A 20,485-nucleotide genomic window follows, 5' to 3' on the forward strand; every position below is an offset into this window, starting at 1 on the left:
TAAATATTCTGCTATTGTTTACGTCTCTCAACGCCATCCTGCCCCCCACGATTAACAGTTTAAATCCATAATGCAAATGAAAATTGTCTTGTCCTATTTCTGCATGACTGGACTTGCTAAATTATGGGTGAACTGACCCTGCTTAGGATATTATTTTTTTTAAAAAAAAAACCCACACAAAGTGTTGGAGAGTGGTTTTAATTAGAATAGATATGTGGCTAATCATACCACAGATCCAGAAGAGAGAAAAGTGTGATTGGAATAGAATATCTACATATTAGTCTGCTCTATGTAACTTTCTTGATTAAGTACTATAATCCAGAGGTTTTGCATACACATGCACTTGAAGTGTGGTTGCCATAACCGTATGAACATGCAGCTGACACAAGATGAAGACTTTGAGCACAATATATTTGTGATGATTACTTTTAAAACAGTTAAGTGTGGCTATGGGTAAAGGTAAAGGGACCCCAAACCATTAGGTCCAGTTGTGACCGACTCTGGGGTTGCGGTGCTCATCTCGCTTTATTGGCTGAGGGAGCCGGCGTACAGCTTCCGGGTCATGTGGCCAGCATGACTAAGCCACTTCTGGCAAACCAGAGCAGTGCACGGAAACGCCGTTTACCTTCCCGCCAGAGCAGTACCTATTTATCTACTTGCACTTTTGAACTGCTAGGTTGGCAGGAGCAGGGACTGAGCAATGGGAGCTCACCCCGTCACGGGGATTCGAACCGCCGACCTTCTGATCAGCAAGTCCTAGGCTCTGTGGTTTAACCCACAGCGCCACCCACATCCCTGGCTATGTGTAGTTAAAGATATACCTCTGATGGGTGCTCACTTTTGCTTCTTTCGTTTTCCCTGCTGCCATCTCTGCACCCCTTTGAGCCTGATCCTGTCTCCAATCTCCACTGCTAAAACTGTCTACAGCGGTACCTCGAGTTACAAACGCCTCAGGTTACAAACGCTTCGGGTTACAAACACCCTCAGCAGTGGTAAATGGTGAACCCTTTGTGTATCTCTTTTGGTGCACTGGGGACCACTGTTGCAGTTTCAGGCTCCCCATCACTTTAGGGGCCAAAGGGAGGAATTGCTGAGATCTTTCTGTCAGGGCAAGCATTTGGAATGATCGCCCCTTCCTTCACACATAGTTTTTTGGGGGGGCAACCCCCAAAATCAATGTTGCAGGTGCAGGGGGACAAGATGAAGGAGAAAGGCCCATCCCGGAAACCCTTGGTGAGGGCTTCCACTGACAGAGCTAACTAATGACTAAGCCACTTCTGGCAAACCAGAGCAGTGCACGGAAACACCGTTTACCTTCCCGCCAGAGTGGTACCTATTTATCTACTTGCACTTTCAAACTGCTAGGTTGGCAGGAGCAGGGACTGAGCAATGGGAGCTCACCCCGTCACGGGGATTCAAACCGCCGACAGAGCTAACTAATGAGTATAATCCACCCACCCACACACACACACACAAACACACACACACATATATATGTTTTTGCACATGTTTTCCAAACGTCCCCATCTTATAAAATATAACAAACCTTTGGCTATCACAGCCTAGGACTTCTGTCAACCTCGACTATTGGGTTTCTAACTTTCTTTCTAATTTTGCATTTTATTTTAATAGTTATTGCTATAAAATCCAAATCCTAAATAAACTCCTTCTTAGTCCTTTTTCGCAATAATTCATATAATTCTCCTTACAAAACTTCTTGCAACCCTACAAACGATGTCAATTGATTACAAGTGTCTTTCAATTATATCATAAGTTTCTTCCAATCTTTCAGGAAAGTCTGCTCTTGCTGGTTCTGAATTTTCCCAGTTAATTTCACCAACTTGGCAAAGTCCATCAGTTTCATCTGCCACTCTTCTTTTGTTGGTAGTTCTTCTCGCTTCCATCGCTAGGCTAAAATAATATAAAATGAACTTGTATTGATTTTTACAGTAGGGAGCTGCCCCTGTTTCAAAGCCTGAAGGGAAGGTTGATGGCAGATTTTTCTCCTGTTGGGATAGGAACTACCGGTATTTCACCTTGCCAATGGTGATTCATATTAACAATAAGGTTGGACCGTTGTGTTTTGTAATTTGGGCTCATACTTTTTAAATGCATTTTACATATCTTAAGATAGTTGTCATTTACTGTATCTGACACTCCTTGGCTTCCATACGCATCCCTCAGTAGGGTTTTATTTAGTCATGGTTAAGCTGCATCTTTTTAATATGACCCCTCTTCTGCTTATTTTTAACTGCTGCTCATTTATCTTAACCCCACTTGGAAGTTTATCTGATTGTTGTATTTCTTTAAATATTCACCAAAGTATTCCCACTCTTTTTTCAAAATCCGACTCATCCTGATTTCTTCTCTTTGCAGTCAACATTGCTAGCTCCGTGTATTCTATTAGCTTATTCTGCCAGTCTACTTTTGCTGAACTATTTTTGTTTTTCTACCTTTGGGCATAAATTATTCTGGCCACTGTTGTTGCGTAGAGGAAAAAAATAAGTACTTTCTTAGGCATTTCCCCCCTTTTGTTTGCTTGGGATTTATATCAGGTGGTAAATTTTTCTGTTTTAGAAACATATTATATGAAAGTTTCAAATAGCAAGGACCTCTTGGAATAATAGAAAAAGCGTATTTTAATGAATATGTAAATAAAAGTAAGATTTTAACAGGGTTGGTTTAAGATTTTGCCAAAGATGTTTCCATTCTCGAAATAACACAACTGAAATTGGAAGAAAGGTTTTTATATTCACTGCTTTTCTTCTGGGGGTACGCATACCTGTAAGGATTTTGTGAATCTAAGTTTGGCCTCATTGAGGGGCAGTATTTCAATATGAGTAGGAAAATGAGAGTAGGCCTAAATATTTTATTTTATTTTTTAGAAAAAAGCACTGTTTATGCTTTTTTTGGAAAGAGAATCAGGTCATTCCTTTAACATTAATGCTGCAAAGTGTTTCCCCCAAAATGAACATGATTCAGTCTACACACGCACTGCCTTCTCTTTCCAGGTATAAATCTAGTGGGTTGTATTAATTGCTAGACTTCCAGGTATAAATCTAGTGGGTTGTATTAATTGCTAGAGTAGAAAAGGGACGCGGGTGGCACTGTGGCTTAAACCACAGGACATAGGACTTGCTGATCAGAAGGTCGGTGGTTCGAATCAACAGGGTGAGCTCCCGTTGCTCGGTCCCTGCTCCTGCCCACCAAGCCATTCAAAAGCACATCAAAGTGCAAGTAGATAAATAGTTACCATTCTGGCAGGAAGGTAAACGGCATTTCCATGCGCTTCTCTGGTTCGCCAGAAGTGGGTTGGTCATGCTGGCCACATGACCCAGAAGCCGTACGTCAGCTCCCTCGGCCAATAAAGCAAGATGAGGGCTGCAACCCCAGAGTCGGTCACAATTGGACCAAATGGTCAGGGGTACTGTTACCTTTACTCAGAGTAGAACCATTGAAATAAATATCAATAGCAACAACAACAACAAAACCCAACCGAACATCCTAAACAATATCACAGACCAAAAGCTGTTCAGCAGTTTTTGTAGATGGAGTCAGTCAGGGCTTTTGTAGTTGGAGTCATATAAAAGCAGCTTCAGCACCAGACATGCTCTGTAGCTGCCTCGCCTCCTGTTGTAGATTGGCAGGAACCATCTCGCCGTGCTTTAGCGCTGTTAAAACATCAGGCATGGGTTTGGCCAGCTAATTTCAGTGGGTCTGTTTGTAAGTAGAACTTATTTGGATGATGAAGAAGAGAAGAGTTTGGATTTGATATCCCGCTTTATCACTACCCTAAGGAGTCTCAAAGCGGCTCACATTCTCCTTTCCCTTCCTCCCCCACAACAAACACTCTATGAGGTAAGTGAGGCTGAGAGACTTCAGAGAATTGCGACTGGCCCAAGGTCATCCAGCAGCTGCATGTGGAGGAGCGGGGAATCGAACCCAGTTCACCAGATTACGAGTCCACTGCTCTGAACCACTACACCACGAGTTGTTCCAGCTGATTGGTCTAGTTGTCCTTGAGCCTACACATTGGCTCTCCGACTTGGCTTCATAACGCAATGTGACATAATGAGTGCTGAAAACACAAGCTGAAAAAGAAAATCAGGCTGCATAGAAAGCAGGATTTATTCTGGCAATTAAAAAAAAAAGTTTGTCAAGTGTTTAGTACTTGGCATTGAAGGGGTAATTAGAGCTGGCATCAACCCCAGTTCCTCCATTAGAAAAGAAAGCTCAAGCGCTACATTGCATTCCTTGGTCTCCGCCACGCTAAACTTTTTAGCATCATTTCTTACTAATAGGGAAGAGTCTCAAGAGGCAGAAGGCGTGCCTGCAAGTTGGAAAACTTAGGGGGAAATAATAAAATGCAATGGTTTGGCCAAAATCTGCTCCTTGGTATAAGAACTCAGTTTCCTTTTTCATCCACACCCAGCCAATACAATATTTAGCCTACAAATTATACTGTAGAGCAGTGCTTCCCAATTGGTGGTTCATGTAACTCACCCAGGGTGTGATGGCCTGGGAATCGGATTCAGAGGCTGAACCTGAGGAATCCCAGCCTGCACAGGAGTCCCCGCCTCCAGGACCAGCTGAGCCGGGGCTGGGGCATGAGCCTGAAGGGTCCTCACTTGTGCTGGATCCTCAGGAGCAGACACCAGCTGAATCTGCTCTGGCTCCTGAGGTGATGGAGGACCCATTGCCTGCAGGTGCTCCACTCTCAGCCCTGTCAGAGGAAGCTAAGGTTGCCTGTGGGTCCGGTAACCCTCCAGCCTCTCCTGAGCCGCAGAGGCTCAGGGCAGAGAGGCAGAGGGAACTAAGTTCTCGTAGGAGGAGTGCTTGCCTCCAGGCCAGGAGAGGCGAGTCACCTGTGGACCGGGGCCTATGCCTCGGGGCAGATAAAAGCCAGCCAGCCCCAGTCTTAGGTTGCGGGAGCTACATTGTTGGTAGCCTGTTCCTGCTTGCACCCTGTCCTGCTCTTCTGCCAGAATTCCTGACCTCCCCCGACTCCTTGCCTTGGACGCCGCTTCAGCCTTGATGGACAGCCCCCATACCACACCCTCGGACTGGACTCGGACCATGCTGCACGGTAACCCCCCAGGACCAGCACACAGGGGCTCCATGGTGCATTCCCGTCAACTGGGGCACCCCGCTTTGCGGGGGCATGCTGTCACTTGGGTCACGTGACTCACACTGGAAGACGTGTGGCACAGTTTCGCCCTGGGACACGTTGGAGGGCATAGTGGCCCCGTTCACATAGCAAAAACTACCATAAATATATCAAGTTTCTAAAGTAGGGGTTCCATGGCTTGGCTTTTGACAAACAGGCGTCTGCAGTACTTAGCTAATTGGGAACTGCTGTCATAGAGGAAAGGGACGGAATTTGCTTGGTCCACCTGCCATTGGTATCCAAACAGCACATGTAAAACAAAGAAAATGGATAGGGCTAGGGACAAAATCATTTTCTTATAAGAGTGTCGAGTAAATTTTAACTTAGGCTGCAATCCTATACCCACCTAACCTGGAAGTAAGCACCACTGAATTTGATGGGTCTTAGTTCTGTGTAGATATGGACTACTGCAATGCACTCTACGTGGGGCTACCTTTGAAGGTGACTTGGAAACTGCAATTAATCCAGAATGTGGCAGCTAGACTGGTGAATGGGAGTGGCCGCCGGGACCACATAACACCGGTCCTGAGAGATCTGCAATGGCTCCCAGTATGTTTCCAAGCACAATACAAAGTTTTGGCCTCGGTCCAGTATATCTGAAGGAGCGTCTCCACCACCATCGTTCAGCCAGGACACTGAGGTCCAGCTCTGAGGGCCTTCTGGGGGTTCCCTCACTGTGAGAAGTGAGGCAACAGGGAACCAGGCAGAGGGCCTTCTCGGTAGTGGAGCCTGCCCTGTGGAACGCCCTCCCATCGGATGTCGAGGCAATAAGCAACTTATCTTACTTTTAAAAGACATCTGAAGGCTGTTCAGGGAAGTTTTTAATGTTCAATGCTGTATTGTGTTTTAAATATTCTGTTGGGAGCCGCCCAGAGTGGCTGGGGAAACCCAGCTAGATGGGTGGGGTATAAATAATATAGTAGTAGTAGTAGTATAAGATTGCACTGGCTGTCACATGCCAAAATAGGCAAGGATTGCTGCTCATTTGCTGCCAGTTACATCTTCCCCGGTGTGAGCAGAAGAAGCAAGCCTGAAAGCCACATTTAAGCTTGTTTTCCATTACATCAGGGACGCGGGTGGCACTGTGGGTTAAACCCCAGACCGTAGGACTTGCCGATCAGAAGGTTGGTGGTTCGAATCCCCGTGACAGGGTGAGCTCTCATTGCTCGGTTCCTTCTCCTGCCAACCTAGCAGTTTGAAAGCACATCAAACTGCAAGTAGATAAATAGGTACCACTCTGGCGGGAAGCTAAACGTCATTTCTGTGCGCTGCTCTGGTTCGCCAGAAGTGGCTTAGTCAGGCTGGCCACATGATCCAGAAGCTCTACGCCAGCTCCCTCGACCAATAAAGTGAGATGAGCGCCGCAACCCCAGAGTCGGCCACGACTGGACCTAATGGTCAGGGGTCCTTTTACCTTTACCTTTACATTCCATTACATCCAAAACAAGGTTTGTGGTTTGTTGATCCAGAAGAAGCTGTGATCTATAAGCCAACAACAAACGATGGTTTAAGGCTCACTGGCACTTGTGGCTTGTTAGGGGGCAACAAACCGCAGTCAAGGGTTCAGGTGTAATGGAAAACCAAGATTAATTGCGTCATCTTGGTTTGTTTCTCCCACTCTAGGAGAATGAAGTGGAAGCAATTGGGCAATGCACACTATCTTGCCGATTGATCTCAGTGAACCAATGACAGGGCAGAAACCAACTGGAATTTGGAACATCTGTATTGATGATCGAACATTTTTTATCAGCGAGCCAATCTCAATGCATTTTCTCAAGAGTATATTTCAAACACACACACTTGCACACATAAACCTGCACATTTTTATTATACGTATACCATGCCAACTTCCAAATTCAAGTACATTTATTTGCGTCTATATTAGTCAAAAATAGAACACTGCATTTTTAAATCCTCTAGCTAATATAGCAGATGCGTTCCGGTTTCATAAACCTACTTCCAGTTGTTTGTAAGTGATAGAAAATCATTTTGGGCCAATTAGCGTTCATTCTTGGCACGACTCCAAGTGTAAATTAATTTGGAAACAGTTGAAAAGGGGGGGGGGACTTTATTTCCAGTGTTTTAAGTTAAGTTTTTTTAATTAAAAAAATAATCACCACATTTACCACATTAGAAGAAAGACTAGTTTTCCCCCCTTTAACTTCACAAGACTTCAGCTGACACAGCATGGTAGCTGCTTTTCTGAATTATCTGACGTTTTTTGGCTGGTCTTGAAGATGAATGGCATTTAGAGTACATTGGCAATGATAAAAGTACAAACGAATTTGAGGACCTGTTGGAGATATGCTACAGTAGTTTAAAATGTCTTTTATTGCATATGGTAATCCAAGCTATGGCTTATAGGGACTGTGTGGGCTCCCACAAGAGGACCTTACAGCTGTTTTGCTCCACCTAGGTCCTATTTTTTGCTGCCAAGTGGGTGCAAGTCTATCTCATGGAGCCTTCACCTACATGTGGTAACTGTGGCGTAGCGTGGGTTGTCAGCACCCGGGGCAAGGCAAGTAATTTGCGCCCCCTAACCCGTGGATTTGCGCCCTCTAACCCTAACCCCCAGATGTTGCGCCCGGTGCGGCCGGCCCCCCTGCACCCCATGCTACGCCACTGTGTGGTACCGCTAAGCCAGAGTTTGGTTTGCCGTACAGTGGTGCCTCGCAAGACGAAATTAATCCGTGAGGCTCTTCGTATAGCGGTTTTTTCGTCTTGCAAAGCAAGCCCATTGACAGCTTAGCGGATTAGCGCTATTAGCAGTTTAGCGGCTTTTAGCGGGTTTTAGCGGCATATCAGCTTAGCGGATCAGCTGATAAGCAGCTTAGCTGCTTAGAAAAAGGGGGGAAAGGGGGGGAACCGCAGGAACTCGCAAGACATTTTCGTTTTGCGAAGAAATTCGTTTTGCGAAGCGCCTCCAAAACGGAAAACCCTTTCGTCTAGCGGGTTTTCCTTCTTGCGAGGCATTCGTCTTGCGGGGCACTACTGTACTATGTGAAGCAGCTCAGTGCAATACAGTCATACCTTGGTTCTCTAACGGAATCCGTTCTGGAAGTCTGTCCAACTTCCGAAAACGTTCAGAAACCAAGGCGCAGCTTCCGATTGGCTGCAGGAGCTTCCTGTGGAGAGCCAGCGTGGTATTGTGGTTAAGAGCAGTGGACTCGTAATCTGGGGAACTGGGTTCGCTTCCCCACTCCTCCACATGCAGCTGCTGGGTGACCTTGGGCCAGTCACACTTCTCTGAAGTCTCTGAGCCCCACTCACCTCACAGAGTGTTTGTTGTGGGGGAGGAAGGGAAAGGAGAATGTTAGCCGCTTTGAGACTCCTTCGGGTAGTGATGAAGCGGGATATCAAATCCAAGCACAAACCGCCTCGGACGTTCGGTTTCCAAAAAACTTCCGCAAACCGGAACACTCACTTCCGGGTTTGTGGCGTTCGGGAGCCAAAACGTTCAAGCCACAAGGCCTTCGAGAACCAAGGTACGACTGTATACAAATTATCAAAATGGTATCAAAGTTGTACATTTTTTTTTTAAAAAAAAAGGTTTAAAAAAGGGCTATATGCAGAAAAGGTATCTATCTTCATTTGCTTGTTTTTACTTTTACCCTAAAAAATAAGCTTCCTGGGTGGGCATTAAATTCAAACAGCATTTGTTTATAATAACAAATATTTTACCCCATTTCTGGATATTCCTAGTTCCCTTTTAATGCACACTGTTACCATGTTCCATTGATTCAACACCTCTACATACTTTCCCTAATCCTTCTGCACATTGGTTAGATTGATCACATTACACTGCTGCAACATTTTCTCAATTTCTATTTAACTTATTTGGTTTCTGTGTATTCCTCCATGCTTTGGCATACATAATACTTTGCAATAATCCCAAACACAATGATAGCTTAGCCAATTGCAAACACAAAACTGTGGTAATTCAGGAACTGTTGGAGGACCTAAGAAGTTCTGATTTTCTGTGAGTTGTAGAGAGGAGTTAGGTCCAGATCCCCCCCCCCCATTTCTCTTACATGCTGAAAAACAACCACCACCACCACAACAACCAGTTTCACTTCCCCTGCTAACTTCTGTATTGGCTTTTAGCATGTCACCCGATCAGTCTTTGTTTTGTACTGGTGGTGTGAAGAAGCAGAACAACTTTAGAGTGTATGCAGGACATGTTGCAATAATCAGTTAAATTCCTGATGTCATATTTCTATTCTTCATTTTGCTTTTGTCTTCAGGGACACCACTTTTGGTGAGAAGGAGCAGTGATCCAGCCCTAGGCCCACCTGTCGAATTTGCTGCTGGAGCTTTGAATGCCAGTGAACATGTTCTGAAGACATCCGTGACAGTAGGTATCTTGCGCTTCTGAATTCTGTTACCATTGTTCCTAGTAATATCAGACTACTTAGAAATTAATATTAATTAGCAGCAGGTAGTGTTGTTGTTGTTTAGTCGTTTAGTCGTGTCCGACTCTTTGTGACCCCATGGACCAGAGCACGCCAGGCACTTCTGTCTTCCACTGCCTCCCGCAGTTTGGTCAAACTCATTCTGGTAGCTTCGATAACACTATCCAACCATCTTTTCCTCTGTCGTCCCCTTCTCCTTGTGCCCTCCATCTTTCCCAACATCAGGGTCTTTTCCAGGGAGTCTTCTCTTCTCATGAGGTGGCCAAAGTGGATCTGTCCTTCCAGTGAGCACTCAGGCCTGATTTCCTTAAGAATGGATAGGTTTGATCTTCTTGAAGTCCATGGGACTCTCAAGAGTCTCCTCCAGCACCATAATTCAAAAGCATCAATTCTTCGGCGATCAGCCTTCTTTATGGTCCAGCTTTCACTTCCATACATCACTACTGGGAAAACCATAGCTTTAACTATACAGACCTTTGTTGGCAAGGTAATGTCTCTACTTTGGTGATGTCTCTACAGCAGGTAGTAGCTTGTTCCAAAGAATCACAGGAAGAGTTCCACTTGTACCCGGGTGGACAACCTTTTTGGCCTTGAGTGGGTGGGCAGTTGGGGGCCAATGACTGTGGCTGGAGCCAATGATTGGCATGGTCTGGGTAAATGGTGAGTGTGGCTTTTCGTACTAGGTCCTTGCTCCACCTTTGACAGCAGCCCTCCATGCTCTTGGAAATGATCCACCTGAGGAGTTGGTAGGGGGATCTCCAACAGCATATGTGATTGTTATGGCTATTGGGTGGTTGCTCGAGAGCAATCAGGCAAGATGCCTCACTTGTCTGTTCTAGAACTTTATTATTGGTGCTAAAAACCTTTACAATGTACAGCGCCTCTATTCCATGTCTTGCTCATTCACTAGCAGAATCTGAGAGTGGGTGGTCCTTAAACCTTCCCCAGCAGAGTAGTCTCTTGACCCCCAGCCTACGCCTCCCCTCTCTGTGCGGAAGCCTACTGCACAAGGAAGGAAAGGGGGACCTCCCTCCTCCCCGCTTTGCTCAGGCAAGGTGTCCTGGCCCCGCCTTGCATCCTCCGAGCCCTGCATCTCCTCCCCACTAGAGGCGTGGCTTCCTTCCTCCGCTGGGGAAGTGCTGCTTCCCACAATCTTTGGGGGCTCTCTGTAATCCATCTGTCTCCCCCCCCCCTCGCCCCTGAGCCGATGGCAGTTCCCTGACAGTAATGTAGCATACTCTGCTTTAGTTGTGGGAGGAATCAGAGGTGCCTTCTGAAAAAGCAGCTATTTCTATCCAAGCTACGACGTCTGATATTTGTCCTGAGACACATCCGGGGGCAGGGGGAGCCACTTGGGACAGGCATAGCCTTATTCACCTATTCATACTCACATGTTTTCATTTAAATATATACCATATTTTTCGCTCTATAGGGCGCACCTGACCATAGGGCGCGCCTAGTTTTCAGAGGGGGAAATCAAGGAAAAAAATATGATTTCCCCCTCCCCAGCTCTGGGAGCAGAGGACAGGCTGCAGGCCAGTCAGTCCCTTCTCCCTCCTTGGGGAAAAGCCCCCAAGAGCAGCACACTCTTTAAAGCCTGTGCGGCTCCTGCGGGCTTTTCTAGGAGGAGGGAGAAGGGACTGACGCGGCCAGTCAGTCCCTTCTCCCTCCTGGGGAAAAGCCCGCAAGAGCCACACCGAGCTTGTGTGCGGCTCTTGGGGGCTTTTCCCACCTGCCTCCCCCTGCATTCGCACCATAGGACGCACACACATTTTCCCTTGCTTTTTAGGAGGGAAAAAGTGTGTCCTATAGAGTGAAAAATACGGTAGTTATTAGGCAACACACAATTCTCATGATGAAACACAATACAGTAGAAGACTGGCCTGCTTTTAACTCTCTTGTATGAATGTGTGTGTCTGTTAGGTTGCCATTTTTAGCACTGTGCAGAACCCAGACCATTTTGGTGCTGCATTTAACAGCAACCACAATCACATGAGATACAAAAATGTAGACTCTTTCGCTGCATAATGTGTGATTATTTAAATTCGATGTGAGGAAACTTTGGCCCTCCAGATGTTGTCGGACTACTTCCATGACCACTGGCCTTGTTGTACTTCAGCAATGCCTTCAGGGCCAAGGGTTTCGCACACTTGATGAAAACGACAAAACTAATAAATCCTCTGATTAGTTCTTACATTAGTGATATGCGGCAATTGCGTTAGCTTCAAGTACAGGATCCGATTGGGACTCCTAAGATACACGTATGGGTGTTTTAAGGAGCCATCATTTGAGCCTCCTATGTATGATATGGAAAATGCCCGTGTAATATTCGTGTATTCGCAGCAACGAAAAGGTTGTATGAACTGTAAAGTCTCTTTCTTTCATACATACACCCAGACCCATGGGTTTTCTCACCCATGATGCAGTTCTGCTGCGCCCACAGTTGTTGAAGCTAAGCATGTCTGTCCCTGTAGTCTGCCTGGGCTTGGAAATTCCCTGGAAAACATGTAAGCCACCAAATTCCTTGGGGAACGAGGGGAGTGTTAAATACAATACAATTACAAAATGGGAGGCTCATTGCTTCATAGCATTGAATTCACACCAAATTATTTGACTTGGTTTATATGCAACTTTCTGAAGGTGTTAACCAGCTCTTACTGTTACATTTAATCTTTGATAGCAGTTGGGACAAAGCAGGTGAGGAATGATTGCAATAATAATATGGATGTCTTTTATAACTTATTTCGTTGGTTCTAAGTGGCATGAGTTTTATACATCCAGATATTGAAAGTCGCCCCTGCTGTCCACTCACTATAAGTGAGATTATTTTTTTCTGTATAAAGGTATTAAATATCGGAGTTGATATTTATGGAAAATTCTGTGGGAATGTAGGATTCGTGGTTTGACTTGGCTTTCTCTTTGCAAAACTGAAGGTTTTCCCGTGAAATTGGAAGTATTTACTAATGTAGTTTGTACACACCTATTTCCTAGAACAAATATGGACAGAAATCAAAGAGTCATAATGAACTCATTAATATACATCTTCTAAATTAAGCTGAGTTTGGAGTATGGTTAATTAATATTGCACTGTTAGGCCACACCACCAGGAAGATGCTCGAAGGAGACACAGGATTTAGATTTAGTTCAAAGAGGAAAGTACAGTAAAGGTTAGGATTCCCTGTATAGATGTTTCAGGGGAAAACAACCCAAATCTGAGAGAATGAGCCATGGGCTTTTTGCAAGTTCTATAACCAAGCTGATGAAAGAATTATATACAGAACATGCAATTCATATTTCCATCACAGAAGCTCAGTATGCTTTCCTGCGTTGTAAAAATTCTGAGCGTAAGACCAGATATGTGTATCGCTTTAAGTGAAATAAAGGTAGAATACTTTGATGTATGTGATTTGCTGAATAAGGGAGTGATTGCAACATTGGTTAATCTTTTTTTTAAAAAATGTTTTTATTAGAAATTTCAACACAATAGTTTTAACAAAAATACATCATCCACATTGTTTTCCCACCTCCATTTTCCCCCTCCCCCCTAAACAGAAAAGCCAACCCCCCACCCCAACCCTCGACTTCCCTCAGCTCCTTTTCCTGGTTTCTCAACACCTCTTTATATCTACATGTTACAAAATTGTAAAGATCCTCAAATTATCTATCTATATATTACAATAAAGAGTTTGTGGATGTTTATTCAAAACCTGTCAAAGGGTCCAGTTCATTTTGTTGCTTCTTCAGATATTTCATAAAAGGTTCCCATTCGTCTTTGAAATCACAGTTAGCCTTGTCACGTAGTTTGTGTGTCAGTTTTGCCAATTCCTCATAGTCCATCAGTTTTTCTTGCCACAGTTCTTTCGTCGGGATTTCCTCATTCTTCCATCCTTGTGCTATTAAGACTCTTGTCGCTGTTGTCGCATAAAAATATTTTTTAATTTCTTTGGCAGGACTTTTCCCACAATCCCTAATAAGAAAGCTTCGGGCTTTTTCACAAATGTTAAATGAAACATTTTCTTTAACTCATTATATATCATTTCCCAAAGCATTTTAATTTTACTGCAATCCTACCACATATGATAAAAAGTCCCTTCATTTTCCTCACGTTTCCAACATAGGTTTGAGCCAGTTTTACTCATTTCCCCTAATTGTACTGGTGTTATGTACCATCTGTGGTTAATCATTTTTAAGAAGAGTATCATGGTGTCATGCTGAAGCCCAGTGAGCCATAATAGGCAGAAGGACGGATGTGTCGACACTTTGCTTTAGCAGAATTTGTCTATAGTGAATAATACGTTACCTAGTTTATTTTATATCTGACATACACAATCACAAATAATTAATTGGAAAACGAAATGGCACATGATCTAAATTCATAATGTAGGCTATGTAAATGTAGGCTTGGAAGAAATGAACAATTTACTGAACACGTTTACCAAGAGGATGTTGTGTTCCACCAAGAAGAGCTTTCTATCTAGTCTTCCAAATTCAACCAGATTGTTTTCTTGCAATTAATAAAAGTCAGGTCTGGTGTTGCCCTGAAGTATGAACTAAATATTGCTTCAGTTGACTTGAACATGTCGATGGATTAAGTAGTATTTCCTTACAGTTAATGATTTAGAAGGTTGTAATAAATGTACAAGGGACGCGGGTGGCGCTGTGGGTTAAACCACAGAGCCTAGGACTTGCCGATCAGAAGGTCGGCGATTCGAATCCCCATGATGGGGTGAGCTCCCGTTGCTCAGTCCCTGCTCCTGCCAATCAGCAGTTTGAAAGCACGTCAAAGTGCAAGTAGATAAATAGGTACCGCTCCAATGGGAAGGTAAACAGCGTTTCCGTGCGCTGCTCTGGTTCGCCAGGAGCGGCTTAGTCATGCTGACCACATGACCCAGAAGCTGAACGCAGGCTCCCTCGGCCAATAAAACGAGATGAGCGCCACAACCCCAGAGTCGGCCATGACTGGACCTAATGGTCAGGGGTCCCTTTACCTTTTACCTAATAAATGTACTAATTTTAAAGCTCAAGCCAATGATGTGAGATAGTTATGAATATTCGTATGTATAATATATAAGCTCAAATACGTGGCCATAAGTAGGTGTTTTATTGCCACTTGCAGAACCACTATTGGTCAAATGAGTTGTGTAAGAAAGGAAAGAAGAAGAAGAAGTGAAATAAAAATACCTTCCATTGTTGAGAGTTTGGAAAAAATACTGTTGAGGACAGTGGCCTCAACCTCAGACCTTCTTCTGTTTACACTTCACCATGTGACTTTTTCTCTTCATGAGACAATTTGTGTGTACAGCACGCATGTTTGCATTGAATGAACCATGAGTGGAAGTAAAATAGCAACTAGTTCAGTTCTGCTAGAGCCTATGTAAGAGTTAACATATTTGGATTGGGTTTCTGTTTTCTCCCACAAGATATAGGTGTTCCTTGAATGGTGATCTACTTGCACTTGTAAGGTGAGCATTTGTGGATCCAGCACAAGATAAAAACGTTGGTTCAGAAGTTTTGTCTAGGTGCTATATTGATTGATAGCAAGATCACTCTACACTTTAGAATATGTGGCAACAATATGTAGCAAGCTCTCATAGCTCCACCTACTAGGAATTTATACATAAATTATGCATATCAAAATTGGTTCCCTTTTATGCATTGTGGGTATATAATTTGTAATTTGGAAAAAAGGTTCATACTTAATCAGAAGCTTTTTATGTTTCATGTTCTTGCTTTTAAAAAGAAAAAGAACAAAGGTCAAGCCTCCGGTTCTTATACGGCTAATTGTAATTTTAAAGTATTAGCTATTGTGATTTAAGTGTTTTAACATTAGCATAATAGTATGATGTACTAGGCCAACTGATACCATTGTACATAATTTCATATGGCTGGGTTCATTTGGAGATGAAACAATGTTGCAATTCAAAAGATTATATTTGAGCTAAAGCTATATCAATCACTTATCCACCAACACACACACAGACACACACACACACACACGGTATGTTTCAAAAAAGTGCAGAGTAAATTACCTTTTAAATAGCACTATTTAATTTTTAAACCATTAAATCACACATACGGATGGAGTGTTTCTTGACCCAGAGAATTAATAGTTTCAGAATGTGTACTTCCAGCTGTTCAATTAGGCCATGGTTGTGAGAGTGAAATATTATGCGCCTCTGTGTTTTCAAAATGATCTCTCTCTTGCTAGGATTTTTTTATTTTATTTTTTTGCGCTGTTCTTCTTTTGCTCTGCTCAGATTGGAAAGTTTTGCATCCTTGCCCATGTATTCCTAATTAAATTCAAAGATGTGCGCAGAATGTTATGTCCTTGACAGAGACGTTACATTATATTACAAAATGTAGTTGTGTGCCTAGCTGTAATTAATGAATTATGTAGACGCCTTCTATGCTTAATTTGTAGTTGTACGATGTTAAAATCAAGGCTGCATCTCTGAGATGCAGCTTGGCTTCCCCTTGACAATTTAAATAATGAATATAAGGATTGAGTAAAATAGTTAAGGCTCCCTTCTTACATTACACTGGTGGTATAGGAGGGGCTGTAGCAACCGTGGTGTAAAGAGCTCATACTGCAGCTCCTCCCAGGAATGAGGCAACAGTGGTTTGGGGGAAGCCATTGAGTTGGTACCTCCCCTATGGGCTGGTCCACCTCATGATAAATTGGATCCTCTTAATTGAGGGGCCTCTGGGAGCCTTCTTGGCCTTGAGAACACCTGCCCACCCACCCTCTACTTCAGGTGTGTCTTTAGCCTTGCTATGGACTTTGGTTGGTTGCCCGTTTTGGATCGGGGGCCCGGTAGGGATTTTTTCATTTGGCAGATTGGCACTGCCCTCTTGGTTTTCTCCTTTGTTGTTGTTTAGTCGTCTCCAACTCTTCATGACCTCATGGACAAGAGCATGCCAGGCACTCCTGTCTTCCACTGCCTCCTGCAGTTTGGTCAAACCCATGCTGGTAGCTTCAAGAACACTGTCCCACCATCTCGCCCTCTGCCGTCCCCTTCTCCTTGTGACCTCAACATCTTTCCCAACATCAGGGTCTTTTCCAGGGAGTCTTCTCTTCTCATGAGGTGGCCAAAGTATTGGAGTCTCAGCTTCAGGATCTGTCCTTCCAGTGAGCACTCAGGGCTGATTTCCTTAAGAATGGAGAGGGTTGATCTTCCTGCAGTCCATGGGACTCTCAGGAGTCTCCTCCAAACCATAATTCAAAAGCATCAATTCTTTGGCGATCAGCCTTCTTTATGGTCCAGCTCTCACTTCCATACATCACTATTGGGAAAACCATAGCTTTAACTATACGGACCAAGATTAGTCTGATTCAAATGTACCAGCAGAACCTATCAGTGAGTTTGCACCTCATAGCAATCGTCTCAACTTTGTAAGGTTTGGTGGTTAGGCGTTAGATTAGTGATGGGGGGGGAGGGAAGGTGTGGTTATCACCTCCTCCTTCACAATCAACGGTATTCCGTTAAAAGAATCCAGGGGCCTGGATTTCGTCCGAAGCCCGCGGAGGAGCCACTGTGAGCCCCAGGGTACAGCTCAAGTCGATTGCCATCGACCCAGCTCCCTCTTCAGGTGGTTACCCTTATCAGACTCCCTGCATGGCGGGCAGGAGTCAGTTATAGTTTTGGGTTCTAATGCCTAAGCCAATACCGCTCAGATTCTGTATTCAATAAGGTAAAGGTAAAGAGACCCCTGACCATTAGGTCCAGTCGTGGCCGACTCTGGGGTTGCGGTGCACATCTCACTTTATTGGCCGAGGGAGCCTGCGTACAGCTTCCGGGTCATGTGGCCAGCATGACTAAGCCGCTTCTGGTGAACCAGAGCAGCGCATGGAAATGCCGTTTACCTTCCTGCCGGAGTGGTACCTATTTATCTACTTTGATGTGCTTTTGAACTGCTAGGTTGGCAGGAGCAGGGACCGAGCAACGGGAGCTCACCCCGTCACGGGGATTCGAACTGCCAACCTTCTGATTGTCCTAGGCTCTGTAGTTTAACCCACAGCACCACCCGCATCCCTCCTGTATTCAATAAAGTTGTTGTGGCCAAAATGTGTCATTGTGCCCTTATTACCCATGTGTGTGGCCTTGACGCACAACTCTGATAGCACATAAAGGGCTCAGTGCAGTTATACCTACGTTACCAGTTGAAACAAAATTAAAAAAAAATCCTTCCAGTAGCACCTTAAAGGCCAACTAAGTTTGTTACTTAGTTACCAGTGGTTACTTAGGTTACCAGTGTTAGGAAGAATGGAGGCTTTGTTCTGACATTCTGTTGGGGACAGTTGCAAGCTCTTTGCATCTCATAATAAAGTACAGTGGTACCTCGGGTTAAGAACTTAATTTGTTCTCGAGGTCTGTTCTTAACCTAAAACTGTTCTTAACCTGAAGCACCACTTTAGCTAATGGAGCCTCCTGCTGCCGCTGCACCACAACTGTACGATTTTTGTTATCATCCTGAAGCAAAGTTCTTAACCCGAGGTAATATTTCTGGGTTACCGGAGTCTGTAACCTGATGCGTATGTAACCTGAAGCGTATGTAACCTGAGGTACCACTGTACAGTGGTACTTTGGTACTCAAACAGCTTGGAACCCAAACACTGCAAAGCCGGAAGTAAGTGTTCCGGTTTGCAAACATTTTTCAGAAGTCGAACATACTCCGTTTTGAGTGCCACGCTTCCGTTTTGAGTATTACGCTGAGGTCTGTCTGTTTTTGCTATTTATTATGCATTTTTGTTTTTGTTTACTCTTTTCCTGTTTTTTGTGACTGTGTGGAACCCAGTTCAGCTACTGATTGATTGATTGTGTGACTGCAGTACATTCTTTATTGCTTTCATTTTATGGATCAATGGTTTCGTTAGATAGTATAAAATTCATGTTAAATTGCTGTTTTAGGGGTCCTTAAAAGTCTGGAATGATTTAATCCATTCTACATTACTCTCTGTGGGAAAGCATGCCTTGGTTTTGGAACAGAATTCCGGCATGGATTAAGTTTGAGAACCAAGGTACCACTGTACACACCAGTTCTCATCATTAATCAGGCAATTTCTGGCTTGATTGTAACTTGGCGATAACATGGGCGCTTTAAACTTTCGCTGTCTATCTCCAGACACAAATGAATTCTTCTCAGTGGAGAGCTGCAAAATCACCTAGGATCCAAGTTTAGGAGAACCAAGGAGTAGACCAGGGGTTGGATCATTTGCTCCTAGACTCATTGGGACATTCATGTATTTGTTTTTAGTTTTCCAAGGAGGAGGTCTGCTCCCAAGTATAAATGAACCAGAATGCACTGTGGCCACATCAGCAGAGGCCTTAGAATCATAGAATCATAGAGTTGGAAGAGACCACAAGGGCCATCGAGTCCAACCCCCTGCCAAGCAGGAAACACCATCAGAGCACTCCTGACATATGGTTGTCAAGCCTCTGCTTAAAGACCTCCAAAGAAGGAGACTCCACCACACTCCTTGGCAGCAAATTCCACTGTCGAACAGCTCTTACTGTCAGGAAGTTCTTCCTAATGCTTAAGTGGAATCTTCTTTCTTGTAGTTTGGATCCATTGCTCCGTGTCCGCTTCTCTGGAGCAGCAGAAAACAACCTTTCTCCCTCCTCTATGTGACATCCTTTTATATATTTGAACATGGCTATCATATCACCCCTTCACCTCCTCTTCTCCAGGCTAAACATGCCCAGCTCCCTTAGCCATTCCTCATAAGGCATCATTTCCAGGCCTTTGACCATTTTGGTTGCCCTCCTCTGGACACGTTCCAGTTTGTCAGTGTTCTTCTTGAACTGTGGTGCCCAGAACTGGACACAGTACTCCAGGTGAGGTCTGACCAGAGCTGCTCCTCTTCTTCTTCTTCTTCTTCTTCTTCTTCTTCTTCTTCTTCTTCTTCTTCTTTTCTTTTTAGTCTTTATTTAGCACTCAACAATAACATAACAATCAACAATAGCTAAAACAGCAATTCGCCATTCACTACAGTCAACCATCCTTAACAATACATAACATTACAAAATGTCGCAACAACTAGATCAACATTCCATAGTTTTTTTTCCTGTATCTGTTTTACATAACAAAAATAGATAAAGAAAAAAGAAAGAAGAGAAAAAAAGAAAGGAAAAAGAAAACGAAAAGAAACGAAAAAGGAAAGATCAAGAGAAAAATAGATTAGACTCGTTGTACTGTTGTTCCTATTATTATTTTACACACAGTTTCAAATTACCATTTTATTTTCTTTGTTCTTGTCAAAAGAAAGTTGTTGCCTGTACTTTTTAATTTACAAGAATCATTCAAGTTCTGCCAGGAGATTTTTGGTGTTACAATAATTTTTGAAATACTCTTTGAATGCTTTCCATTCTTTCTGTACCTAAATGGATTTTTGGAGCTGGGAGATGGCATAGGGGCTTGCTCCATGCATTGATCTGGTATTGCAGTATCAGCAGAGGTCTTCTTACCCATCTTACAACATTTGGTGACTGTGTGAACGGATGAACACACGACTCCTCTAAATCTCTTCTCTTTAGGAGACCTACGTTTGGTTCAGAACCTGTGAGCCCAAGAGGTGTATTTATTAGCTATCAAGCTTTCTTTTTCTTTCCTTTTTTTTTTTTTTGGTTCTGCTTTTAAATACTATTTTGAAATGCATACATTTGCATTGAACGGAAGAACAGAACCCTTTGGGAATGAATGGGAGAGTTTTCTGTCATTTAGAAGGCCTGGCGTTTCTTTCCATAGCTGCTCATGTATGTTTAAATAGAATTCTGAATTAGAGGAGTCAATTTAAAGAGAGAGAGAGAGAGAGAGAGAGAGAGAGAGAGAGAGAGAGAGAGAGAGAGATTAAAAAACCACAACAAACCCCAGCTCCCAAGTAGCTACTGTATGTATTTATGCTGTG

The 20,485-nt window shown here is 43.7% G+C and overlaps 1 protein-coding gene across 2 annotated transcripts in view; it reads left to right on the forward strand.

Moving 5' to 3' along the window:
- The window catches only part of PARD3B (par-3 family cell polarity regulator beta), a 582,358-nt gene that overhangs the window by 126,643 nt on the left and 435,230 nt on the right, over positions 1 to 20,485 (forward strand). For both annotated transcript variants that reach the window (XM_081906208.1, XM_081906209.1), the window contains exon 4: positions 9,412 to 9,521. In XM_081906208.1, the coding sequence (XP_081762334.1) occupies positions 9,412 to 9,521 (110 nt within the window). The remainder of the gene's footprint in view (positions 1 to 9,411; positions 9,522 to 20,485) is intronic.

This window comes from Podarcis melisellensis (assembly GCF_964234715.1).
Source record: "Podarcis melisellensis genome assembly, chromosome: 1".
Taxonomy (NCBI): Eukaryota; Metazoa; Chordata; class Lepidosauria; order Squamata; family Lacertidae; genus Podarcis; species Podarcis melisellensis.